The sequence below is a fragment of the Triticum urartu genome, chromosome 5A (genome assembly GCF_056163025.1).
Source record: "Triticum urartu cultivar PI428250 chromosome 5A, HENAU_Tu73, whole genome shotgun sequence".
Lineage (NCBI taxonomy): Eukaryota > Viridiplantae > Streptophyta > Magnoliopsida > Poales > Poaceae > Triticum > Triticum urartu.
The window spans coordinates 36,510,423-36,522,658 of record NC_141877.1 but is presented as its reverse complement, the minus strand read 5'-3'; the positions used below and the strand labels follow the sequence as shown (position 1 = coordinate 36,522,658).

The 12,236-nt window shown below is 43.7% G+C and overlaps 1 protein-coding gene across 1 annotated transcript; it reads right to left on the bottom strand.

The window, feature by feature from the left end:
* Window positions 1-1,497: 1,497 nt before the first annotated feature.
* LOC147967787 (uncharacterized) lies at window positions 1,498-10,859 on the bottom strand. Its single transcript, XM_087523253.1, has 2 exons — window positions 10,687-10,859; window positions 1,498-2,035 (listed from the first exon to the last, which is right to left on the bottom strand). Exons 1-2 carry the CDS (start codon window positions 10,857-10,859, stop codon window positions 1,498-1,500), a joined length of 711 nt encoding a protein of 236 aa, XP_087379379.1.
* Between the last annotated feature and the right edge of the window lie 1,377 nt (window positions 10,860-12,236).

The window sequence follows — 12,236 nt, the reverse complement described above, 5'->3', positions numbered from 1 at the left end:
AAGCGGAGTTCTATTTCCCATTGATCTGGCTTATAAAGCCACATATATCAAAGGAAATCACTAGGGGGCTCAGTCGTATTCGAACCATAGCTACACCTCTTGATTGGCATAAGGCCACTAGGGAATCACTTGGGGGCTTGGTTGTATTTGAACCATAGCTACACCTCTTGATCGGCTTAAGGCCAAAAGGACATCATGTGGGGCCAAAGAGAGTGTTGCCACAGCACAGCTCAAACATAGGCGCCCATCGAGCACAGCTCAAATGTTGCTTGGGGGCTCTTTGCTTCTCAAAGAACAAAGAAGCTTACACCCTTGCAATAGGCTATCAAGCCAGCCTTGGAAGCCAGGTGTATTCACCTAAAACCCTGGGTTATCCTGCCTTTTTAAGTAAGCCACTCCGTCCAGGTAATCCTGGTATGACCCGCCGAACGTTTGACAAGTCAATCTCATAGACCCTGAACTTGTCAAAGTTAAAACGACGATTGGTTAATGTGAGGTCCATCTTAAAAGGCTTCAAAAAATGGTTTAACTCAGTGGCCTGGCAGCACATGAAAAGCCTTGATTTAGGGCCTGGCAGCCCTGAAAAACCTTGCATATTCTTTTTGTGTTTTTTTTATTTGACAAGTTTTTCTCCTCTAGTGAGATTTTTAATATCTTATGATAAACCGGTGTTCATTGACCCAGGTTGGCTTTCAATGATAAGTTGTCAGTACATGATCAATTATAATCCGGCGTTTATTGACCCGGTCTGGTTTTGACTACAAGTCACCAGTACTGCACCGGTGTTTAATATAACCTGGTACGGTTTTATCATAAACCGACAAAACATGGTAGGAGTTATCAATACTTAAGATTGGGGTTATTACCCTAAATATACAAAGGTTGGTAAACCAACAGTGTGATTCAATATCACAGGTATCATTTCTTTCGTCTTTGACTATTTTTAAAGTACAGCCTTGGTTATAAACCCCGGCTATATATATTTGGGCATCATGACCCGTCCAGCGGTAAACCGCCAGGACACTTTCAAACTTCTTGTATGCAGGAACAATGTGAATAACACCGCTACGGGTTATGAAACATAATATATCCTAAAGCATGGTGGATTCACAGTATCAGGCAAAATAAGGCTGCATTCGGTTTCTCTCTACTCCTTTAACTCCACTCTGGGAGCGGACAAGACTTTAGCTTAATTTGATGGAGCTGCTAAAAGCCAGCTCCCCAACTTCGCGGAACGGGGAAGTTCCGAACAGGGCATAAGTATGCACGATGGCGTAGCAGACCAAGTGTTTTAAACTAGCCTATTACAAGGCGCTTTAATGCCCAAAAGAGTAATTGTTTTCGGCAAAGTGTGGCAGTACGCAGAAGGCTAAACCAGCCTCCGGATCATGACTCGTCACCAGGCTGACTTGAAGGCTGTGGATCGTCTTGCGCTGGTGCATCTTCCTCTTGTCTACCCAATGGCTGGAAGTCAATGGTTGCCCAATCGATTCCAGTTCAGGCTTGGAACACAGCTTCATCACTTATAAGGTTTGAGGGGTCAACATCAGGGGCATAGGTGTGCTTACAGATTGGCGGAATAAGATCTTCTACATCATGTGTTGGTGCAGGAAGTCTTTTATGATTAGAGTCATAAACCGGCTGATAGTGAGAGAGATCTGTTTCTGCAGCCAATTTGCTCGCTATGGGGCGCATTTCCTTTGTCAGCCTTCGAAGATCATCATTGTTAAACTCTGAGCCATACTCTTTTATGCTAGGATAGCCGCTGCCGATATCTGATGAGTCAAGATCTGGTATCCATGCCTTAGCCCGCATTAGTGCAGTCAGCGCACCTAACCTTGCACCTAATCTCTTTAACTCGTCCAAACGGGCAGGCAACATTGACAGTTTCTCAATGGTTTCCTTTATCAAAGTTGGAGGTGGTTTGTTATGCGCAGCAGTGCAGATGGCCCGTTGAGCTCCGGAATATAACTGCGCTATCAGAGTATAGGCAGCCTTCAGCTTCATCCGCATGTCAGAGCCCAGATGGGTAATGAGGGTTCATGTGTCATTGCAAGCATCAATAAACCGGTAAACTGATGAGATAATATATATTGACAACTTTAGATGAGGAGACTGTTGGGGAACGTAGTAATTTCAAAAAAATTCCTACGCACACGCAAGATCATGGTGATGCATAGCAACGAGAGGGGAGAGTGTTGTCTACGTACCCTCGTAGACCGAAGCGGAAGCTTTGACGCAACGTAGAGGAAGTAGTCGTACGTCTTCCCGGTCCAACCGATCCAAGCACCGTTACTTCGGCACCTCCGAGTTCTTGGCACACGTTCAGCTCGATGACGCTCCCCGAGCTCTGATCCAGCAAAGCTTTGGGGAGGAGTTCCGTCAGCACGACGGCGTGGTGACGATCTTGATGTTCAACCGTCGCAGCGCTTCGCCTAAGCACCTCTACAATATGACCGAGGTGGAATATGGTGGAGGGGGGCACTGCACACGGCTAAGGAACGATCACGAAGATCAACTTGTGTGTTCTAGGGTGCCCCCCTGCCCCGTATATAAAGGAGCCAAGGGGAGGGGCGGCCGGCCAAGGAGGGCGCGCCAAGGGGGAGTCCTACTCCCACCGGGAGTAGGACTCCCTTCTTTCCTAGTTGGAGAAGGAGAAGTGGGAAAGAGGAGGAAGAGGGAAAGGAAAGGGGGGCGCCGCCCCCTCTCCTTGTCCTATTCGGACTAGGGAGGGGAGGGGCGCGCGGCCACCTCTTACCTCCTTTCCTCTTCTCCCTTAGGGCCCATGTAGGCCCAATAACCCCCGGGGGGGTTCCGGTAACCCCCCGGTACTCCGGTAAAATCCCGATTTCACCCGGAACGATTCTGATATCCAAATATAGGCTTCCAATATATCGATCTTTATGTCTCGACCATTTCGAGACTCCTCGTCATGTCCATGATCACATCCGGGACTCCGAACAACCTTCGGTACATCAAAATACATAAACTCAAAATGAAACTGTCATCGTAACGTTAAGCGTGCGGACCCTACGGTTCGAGAACAATGTAGACATGACCGAGACACGTCTCCGGTCAATAACCAATAGCGGAACCTGGATGCTCATATTGGTTCCTACATATTCTACGAAGATCTTTATCGGTCAGACCGCATAACAACATACGTTGTTCCCTTTGTCATCGGTATGTTACTTGCCCGAGATTCGATCGTCGGTATCTCAATACCTAGTTCAATCTCGTTACCGGCAAGTCTCTTTACTCGTTCCGTAATACATCATCTCACAACTAACTCATTAGTTGCAATGCTTGCCAGGCTTATGTGATTTGCATTACCGAGAGGGCCCAGAGATACCTCTCCAACAATCGAACTGACAAATCCTAATCTCGAAATATGCCAACCCAACATGTACCTTTGGAGATACCTGTAGAGCTCCTTTATAATCACCCAGTTACGTTGTGACGTTTGGTAGCACACAAAGTGTTCCTCCGGCAAACGGGAGTTGCATAATCTCATAGTCATAGGAACATGTATAAGTCATGAAGAAAGCAATAGCAACATACTAAACGATCGGGTGCTAAGCTAATTGAATGGGTCATGTCAATCACATCATTCTTCTAATAATGTGATCCCGTTAATCAAATAACAACTCTTTTGTTCCTGGTTAGGAAACATAACCATCTTCGATTAACGAGCTAGTCAAGTAGAGGCATACTAGTGACACTCTATTTGTCTATGTATTCACACATGTATTATGTTTTCCGGTTAATACAATTCTAGCATGAATAATAAACATTTATCATGATATAAGGAAATAATAACTTTATTATTGCCTCTAGGGCATATTTCCTTCAGTCTCCCACTTGCACTAGAGTCAATAATCTAGTTCACATCGCCATTTGATTCAACACTAATTGTTCACATCACCATGTGATTAACACCCATAGTTCACATCGTCATGTGACCTATACCCAAAGGGTTTACTAGAGTCAGTAATCTAGTTCACATCGTTTATGTGATTAACACCCAAAGAGTACTAAGGTGTGATCATGTTTTGCTTGCGAGATAATTTTAGTCAACGGGTCTGTCACATATAGATCCGTATGTATTTTGAGAATTCTATGTCTACAATGCTCTGCACGGAGCTACTCTAGCTAATTGCTCCCACTTTCAATATGTATCTAGATCGAGACTTAGAGTCATCCAGATCTGTGTCAAAACTTGCATCGACGTAACTTTTTACGACGAACCTTTTGTCACCTCCATAATTGAGAAATATTTCCTTATTCCACTAAGGATAATTTTGACCGCTGTCCAGTAATCTACTCTTAGATCACTATTGTACTCCCTTGCTTAACACAGTGTAGGGTATACAATAGATCTGGTACACAGCATGGCATACTTTATAGAACCTATGGCTAAGGCATAGGGAATGACTTTCATTCTCTTTCTATCTTCTGCCGTGGTCGGGCTTTGAGTCTTACTCAATTTCACACCTTGTAACACAACCAAGAACTCTCTCTTTGACTGTTCCTATTTTTGAACTACTTCAAAATATTGTCAAGGTATGTACTCATTGAAAAAACTTATCAAGTGTCTTGATCTATCTCTATAGATCTTGATGCTTAATATGTAAGCAGCTTCACCGAGGTCTTTCTTTGAAAAAACTTCTTTCAAAACACTCCTTTATGCTTTGCAGAATAATTCTACATTATTTCCGATCAACAATATGTCATTCACATATACTTATCAGAAATGTTGTAGTGCTCCCACTCACTTTCTTGTAAATACAGGCTTCACCGCAAGTCTGTATAAAAGTATATGCTTTGATCATACTATCAAAGTGTTTATTCCAACTCCGAGAGGCTTGCACCAGTCCATAAATGGATCGCTGGAGCTTGCACACTTTGTTAGCTCCTTTTGGATCGACAAAACCTTCTGGCTGCATCATATACAACTCTTCTTCCAGAAATCCATTCAGGAATGCAGTTTTGACATCCATTTGCTGGATTTCATAAAATGCGGTAATTGCTAACATGATTCGGACAGACTTAAGCATAGATACGAGTGAGAAACTCTCATCGTAGTCAACACCTTGAACATGTCAAAAACCTTTTTGCGACAATTCTAGCTTTGTAGATAGTAACACTACTATCAGCGTCCGTCTTCCTCTTGAAGATCCATTTAATCTCAATGGCTCGCCGATCATTGGGCAAGTCAATCAAAGTCCATACTTTGCTCTCATACATGGATCTCATCTCAGATTTCATGGCCTCAAGCCATTTCGCGGAATCTGGGCTCATCATCGCTTCCTCATAATTCATAGGCTCGTCATGGTCAAGTAACATGACCTCCAGAACTGGATTACCGTACCACTCTGGTGCGGATCTCACTCTTGTTTACCTACGAGGTTCGGTAGTAACTTGATCTAAAGTTACATGATCATCATCATTAGCTTCCTCACTAATCGGTCTAGTAGTCACAGGAACAGATTTCTGTGATGAACTACTTTCCAATAAGGGAGCAGGTACAGTTACCTCATCAAGTTCTACTTTCCTCCCACTCACTTCTTTCGAGAGAAACTCCTTCTCTAGAAAGGATCCATTCTCAGCAATGAATATCTTGCCTTCGGATCTGTGATAGAAGGTGTACCCAACATTTTCTTTTGGGTATCCTATGAAGATGCACTTCTCCGATTTGGGTTTGAGCTTATCACGTTGAAACTTTTTCACATAAGTATTGCAACCTCAAACTTTAAGAAACGACAGCTTAGGTTTCTTGCCAAACCATAGTTCATAGGGTGTCGTCTCAACGGATTTAGATGGTGCCCTCTTTAATGTGAATGTAGCTGTCTCTAATGCATAACCCCAAAACGATAGTGGTAAATCGGTAAGAGACATCATAGATCGCACCATATCTAATAAAGTACGGTTACGACGTTCGGACACACCATTACACTGTGGTGTTCCAGGTGGCATGAGTAGTGAAACTACTTCACATTGTTTTTAACTGAAGGCCAAACTCATAACTCAAATATTTTACTTCTACGATCATATCGTAGAAACTTTTATTTTTGTTACAATGATTCTCCACTTCACTCTAAAATTCTTTGAACTTTTTAAATGTTTTAGACTTGTGTTTCATCAAGTAGATATACTCATATCTGCTCAAATCATCTGTGAAGATCAGAAAATAATGATACATGCCGCGAGCCTCAATATTCATCGGACCACATACATCAGTATGTATGATTTCCAACAAATCTGTTGCTCGATCCATTGTTCCGGAGAACGGAGTCTTAGTCATCTTGCCCATGAGGCATGGTTCGCAAGCATCAACTGATTCATAATCAAGTGATTCCAAAAGCCCATCATCATGGAGTTTCTTCATGCGCTTTACACCAATATGACCTAAACAGCGGTGCCACAAATAAGTTGCACTACCATTATTAACTTTGCATCTTTTGGTTTCAATATTATGAATATGTGTATCACTACGATCGAGATCCAACGAACTATTGTCATTGGGTGTGTAACCATATAAGGTTTTATTCATGTAAACAGAACAATAATTTATTCTCTTACTTAAATGAATAACCGTATTACAATAAACATGATCAAATCATATTCATGCTCAACGCAAACACCAAATAACACTTATTTAGGTTCAACATTAATCCCGAAAGTATAGGGAGTGTGCGATGATGATCATATCAATCTTGGAACCACTTCCAACACACATCGTCACTTCACCCTTAACTAGTCTCTGTTTATTCTGCAACTCCCGTTTCGAGTTACTAATCTTAGCAACTGAACTAGTATCAAATACTGAGGGGTTGCTATAAACATTAGTAAAGTACACATCAATAACATGTATATCAAATATAATTATGTTCACTTTTCCATCCTTCTTATCCGCCAATCACTTGGGGTAGTTCCGCTTGCAGTGACCAGTCCCTTTGCAGTAGAAACACTTAGTCTCAGGCTTAGGACCAGACTTGGGCTTCTTCACTTGAGCAGCAACTTGCTTGTTGTTCTTCTTTAAGTTCCCCTTCTTCCCTCTGCCCTTTTCTTGAAACTAGTGGTCTTGTCTACTATCAACACTTGATGTTTTTCTCGATTTCTACCTTCGTCAATTTCAGCATTACGAAGAGCTTGGGAATCATTTCTGTTATCCCTTGCATATCATAGTTCATCACGAAGTTCTACTAACTTGGTGATGGTGACTAGAGAATTCTGTCAATCACTATCTTATCTGGAAGATTAACTCCCACTTGATTCAAGCGATTGTAGTACCGAGACAATCTGAGCACATGCTCACTTGTTGAGCGATTCTCCTCCATCTTTTAGCTATAGAACTTGTTGGAGACTTCATATCTCTCAACTCGGGTATTTGCTTGAAATATTAACTTCAACTCCTCGAACATCTCATATGGTCCATGACGTTCAAAACGTCTTTGAAGTCCCGATTCTAAGCCGTTTAAGCATGGTGCACTAAACTATCAAGTAGTCATCATATTGAGCTAGCCAAATGTTCATAACATCTGCATCTGCTCCTGCAATAGGTTTGTCACCTAGCGGTGCATCAAAGACATAATTTTTCTGTGCAGCAATGAGGATAAACCTCAGATCACGGATCCAATCCGCGTCATTGCTACTAACATCTTTCAACACATTTTTCTCTAGGAACATATCAAAATAAACACAGGGAAGCAACAACGCGAGCTATTGATCTACAACATGATTTGCAAAATACTACTAGGACTAAGTTCATGATAAATTTAAGTTCAATTAATCATATTACTTAAGAACTCCCACTTAGATAGACATCCCTCTAATCCTCTAAGTGATCACGTGATCCAAATCAACTAAACCATAACCGATCATCACGTGAAATGGAGTAGTTTTCAATGGTGAACATCGCTATGTTGATCATATCTACTATATGATTCACGCTCGACCTTTCGGTCTCAGTGTTCCGAGGCCATATCTGCATATGCTAGGCTCGTCAAGTTTAACCTGAGTATTCTACGTGTGCAAAACTGGATTGCACCCGTTGTAGATGGGCGTAGAGCTTATCACACCCGATCATCACATGGTGTCTGGGCACGACGAACTTTGGCAACGGTGCATACTCAGGGAGAACACTTTTTATCTTGAAATTTAGTGAGAGATCATCTTATAATGCTACCGACAATCAAAGCAAGATAAGATGCATAAAAGATAAACATCACATGCAATCAATAGAAGTGATATGATATGGCCATCATCATCTTGTGCTTGTGATCTCCATCTCCGAAGCACCGTCATGATCACCATCGTCACCGGCGCGACACCTTGATCTCCATCGTAGCATCGCTGTCGTCTCACCAATCTTATGCTTCTACGACTATCGCTACCGCTTAGTGATAAAGTAAAGCATTACAGGGAGATTGCATTGCATACAATAAAGCGACAACCATATGGCTCCTGCCAGTTGCCGATAACTTGGTTACAAAACATGATCATCTCATACAATAAAATTCAGCATCATGCCTTGACCATATCACATCACAACATGCCCTGCAAAAACAAGTTAGACGTCCTCTACTTTGTTTGTTGCAAGTTTTACGTGGCTGCTACGGGCTTAAGCAAGAACCAATCTTGCCTATGCATCAAAACCACAACGATAGTTTGTCAAGTTGGTGCTGTTTTAACCTTCGCAAGGACCGGGCATAGCCATACTCGGTTCAACTAAAGTTGGAGAAACTGACACCCGCCAGCCACCTGTGTGCAAAGCACGGCGGTAGAACTAGTCTCGCGTAAGCGTACGCGTAATGTTGGTCCGGGCCGCTTCATCCAATAATACCGCCGAACCAAAGTATGACATGCTGGTAAGCAGTATGACTCATATCACCCACAACTCACTTGTGTTCTACTCGTGCATATAACATCAAACCATTAAAACCTAGGCTCGGATGCCACTGTTGGGGAACGTAGTAATTTCAAAAAAATTCCTACGCACACGCAAGATCATGGTGATGCATAGCAACGAGAGGGGAGAGTGTTGTCTACGTACCCTCATAGACCGAAGCGGAAGCATTGACGCAACGTAGAGGAAGTAGCCGTACGTCTTCCCGGTCCAACCGATCCAAGCACCGTTACTTCGGCACCTCCGAGTTCTTGGCACACGTTCAGCTCGATGACGCTCCCCGGGCTCTGATCCAGCAAAGCTTCGGGGAGGAGTTCCGTCAGCACGACGGCGTGGTGACGATCTTGATGTTCAACCGTCGCAGGGCTTCGCCTAAGCACCGCTACAATATGACCGAGGTGGAATATGGTGGAGGGGGGCACCGCACACGGCTAAGGAACGATCACGAAGATCAACTTGTGTGTTCTAGGGTGCCCCCCTGCCCCCGTATATAAAGGAGCCAAGGGGAGGGGGCGGCCGGCCAAGGAGGGCGCGCCAAGGGGGAGTCCTACTCCCACCGGGAGTAGGACTCCCTTCTTTCCTAGTTGGAGAAGGAGAAGTGGGAAAGAGGAGGAAGAGGGAAAGGAAAGGGGGGGTTCCGCCCCCTCTCCTTGTCCTATTCGGACTAGGGAGGGGAGGGGCGCGCGGCCACCTCTTGCCTCCTTTCCTCTTCTCCCTTAGGGCCCATGTAGGCCCAATAACCCCCGGGGGGTTCCGGTAACCCCCCGATACTCCGATAAAATCCCGATTTCACCCGGAACGATTCCGATACCCAAATATAGGCTTCCAATATATCGGTCTTTATGTCTCGACCATTTCGAGACTCCTCGTCATGTCCATGATCACATCCGGGACTCCGAACAACCTTCGGTACATCAAAATACATAAACTCATAATGAAACTGTCATCGTAACGTTAAGCGTGCGGACCCTACGGTTCGAGAACAATGTAGACATGACCGAGACACGTCTCCGGTCAATAACCAATAGCGGAACCTGGATGCTCATATTGGTTCCTACATATTCTACGAAGATCTTTATCGGCCAGTACATTGTTCCCTTTGTCATCGGTATGTTACTTGCCCGAGATTCGATCGTCGGTATCTCAATACCTAGTTCAATCTCGTTACCGGCAAGTCTCTTTACTCGTTCCGTAATACATCATCTCACAACTAACTCATTAGTTGCAATGATTGCAAGGCTTATGTGATGTGCATTACCGAGATGGCCCAGAGATACCTCTCCGACAATCGGACTGACAAATCCTAATCTCGAAATACGCCAACCCAACATGTACCTTTGGAGATACCTGTAGAGCTCCATTATAATCACCCAGTTACGTTGTGACGTTTGGTAGCACACAAAGTGTTCCTACGGCAAACAGGAGTTGCATAATCTCATAGTCATAGGAACATGTATAAGTCATGAAGAAAGCAATAGCAACATACTAAACGATCGGGTGCTAAGCTAATTGAATGGGTCAGGTCAATCACATCATTCTTCTAATAATGTGATCCCGTTAATCAAATAACAACTCTTTTGTTCATGGTTAGGAAACATAACCATCTTCGATTAACGAGCTAGTCAAGTAGAGGCATACTAGTGACACTCTGTTTGTCTATGTATTCACACATGTATTATGTTTCCGGTTAATACAATTCTAGCATGAATAATAAACATTTATCATGATATAAGGAAATAATAACTTTATTATTGCCTCTAGGGAATATTTCCTTCAGAGACGTACCAAACACAGCAGCGGTCATGGCATTTATCTGCCGCTTTAAACCGGTCAGCTCTTCAACCACCGGTTTAAGGGTTGCTTCTGCGTCTTCAGCCCTCTTTTGCAATGCGGTTTTCTCTGTGCCCCAATCCGCCTGTTCCTTATTAAAAGTTTCCTTCAGCTTCTCCATGGCTGCTAAGACTCTGGTCAGTTCCTCTTTGGCTTTGGAGGTTTCTGCTTGCTGGGATTTGATATTTTCTTGAAGGTCAGTGGTTTGGGCTTCCTTTTTGCTCAGCTCAGCCTATAAGAGAAGGACATATTATGAAGTGGCAACGAATATTCGAAGTACCAAGCACATAACAAGTTATACACTTGGCACTTGGGGGCTAATGTCTATTTGATTGATTATCAGAATTTTTTTACAAGTCCCTAGCACAATACAAGTATTATTCTGGACACTTGGGGGCTAATGTACGTTTGCTCAAAGTAACATTGGTTAAAGTCCCGGTTTAGCTTGGAAAGATAAACCAGCCCTTGGGAGCTACACAGGCAAAAGTTACAGGATTACAATGTGAAAGCACCGGTTCATCTTAAAAAGATCAACCGGCCCTTGGAGGATAAGCATGCAGAGTTGAGATATTGCAAAGTCCCGGTTTAGATTGGCATCATAAATCAGCCCTTGGGGGCTACTGGAGTTGGTACTTGAAATTGGACATAAGAGAGAAAAGGTTATGTAGTTACCTCATAACGCTCCTTCATCATATTCACTAAACCGGCTTCGTAGTCACGGTTTGTGTACAGACGGTTTAAAAAACCAGAATGAAGTTTTTGGGCGTTGAGGTGGGCATAGCTTGACAAGTCTGTGCTCCATTTGCCTTTGCCCATAGCAGAAATTTCCTCCTTGGCACTATGCTTTGATAACGCAATAGGGTTGTCAGGGGTGGTGTGGCCAACGCCAGTAATGATAATATCATCTTCCCTATCACCAGCAGCTTTTACTGGAGTTGACGGTTTATCAGCGGCCTTAGCTGGACTTGACGGTTTATCATCAGTTCGGACCGGGCTTGCCGGTTTATCAGCATAGCCTGTTGCATCAACTTCTGCTTGTTTAACAAAATCATGGTCTGGAGGGGGCGGATCATCAAACATGGCGTTAGCATTTGTTCATTCCGGTTCTGGAGTTCTCTCCAGGTCCACAACCACATGGTCATCAGACAGTTTATTCACCCGAGCTTTCTTGCTGGGTCTGGCCTTGGCCCTGAAAGGAAAAGATATAAAGGTCACTATAACATGCAAGTATGAAGCGTCAAAAGATTAAGTTTAAATTTTTTTTACCGAGGAACAGTCTTAAGAGGAGGGAGCTGTGTGGACGTTGACTCGCCAGATGATGAATGAGGTGTTCCCTGATAATTGGAATCGGACGGATTATAGGGTTGTCGGAAATAACTTGCCTTGGGATAAGAAGGATCGGAAGTGGGTGAGACCTCATATTGACGCTTCCGAACCGGAGTGTTCGGTAAACTGGCTGAAGTGACTACTTGGCCGTTGTGCCGAGTTGTGCGGCGAG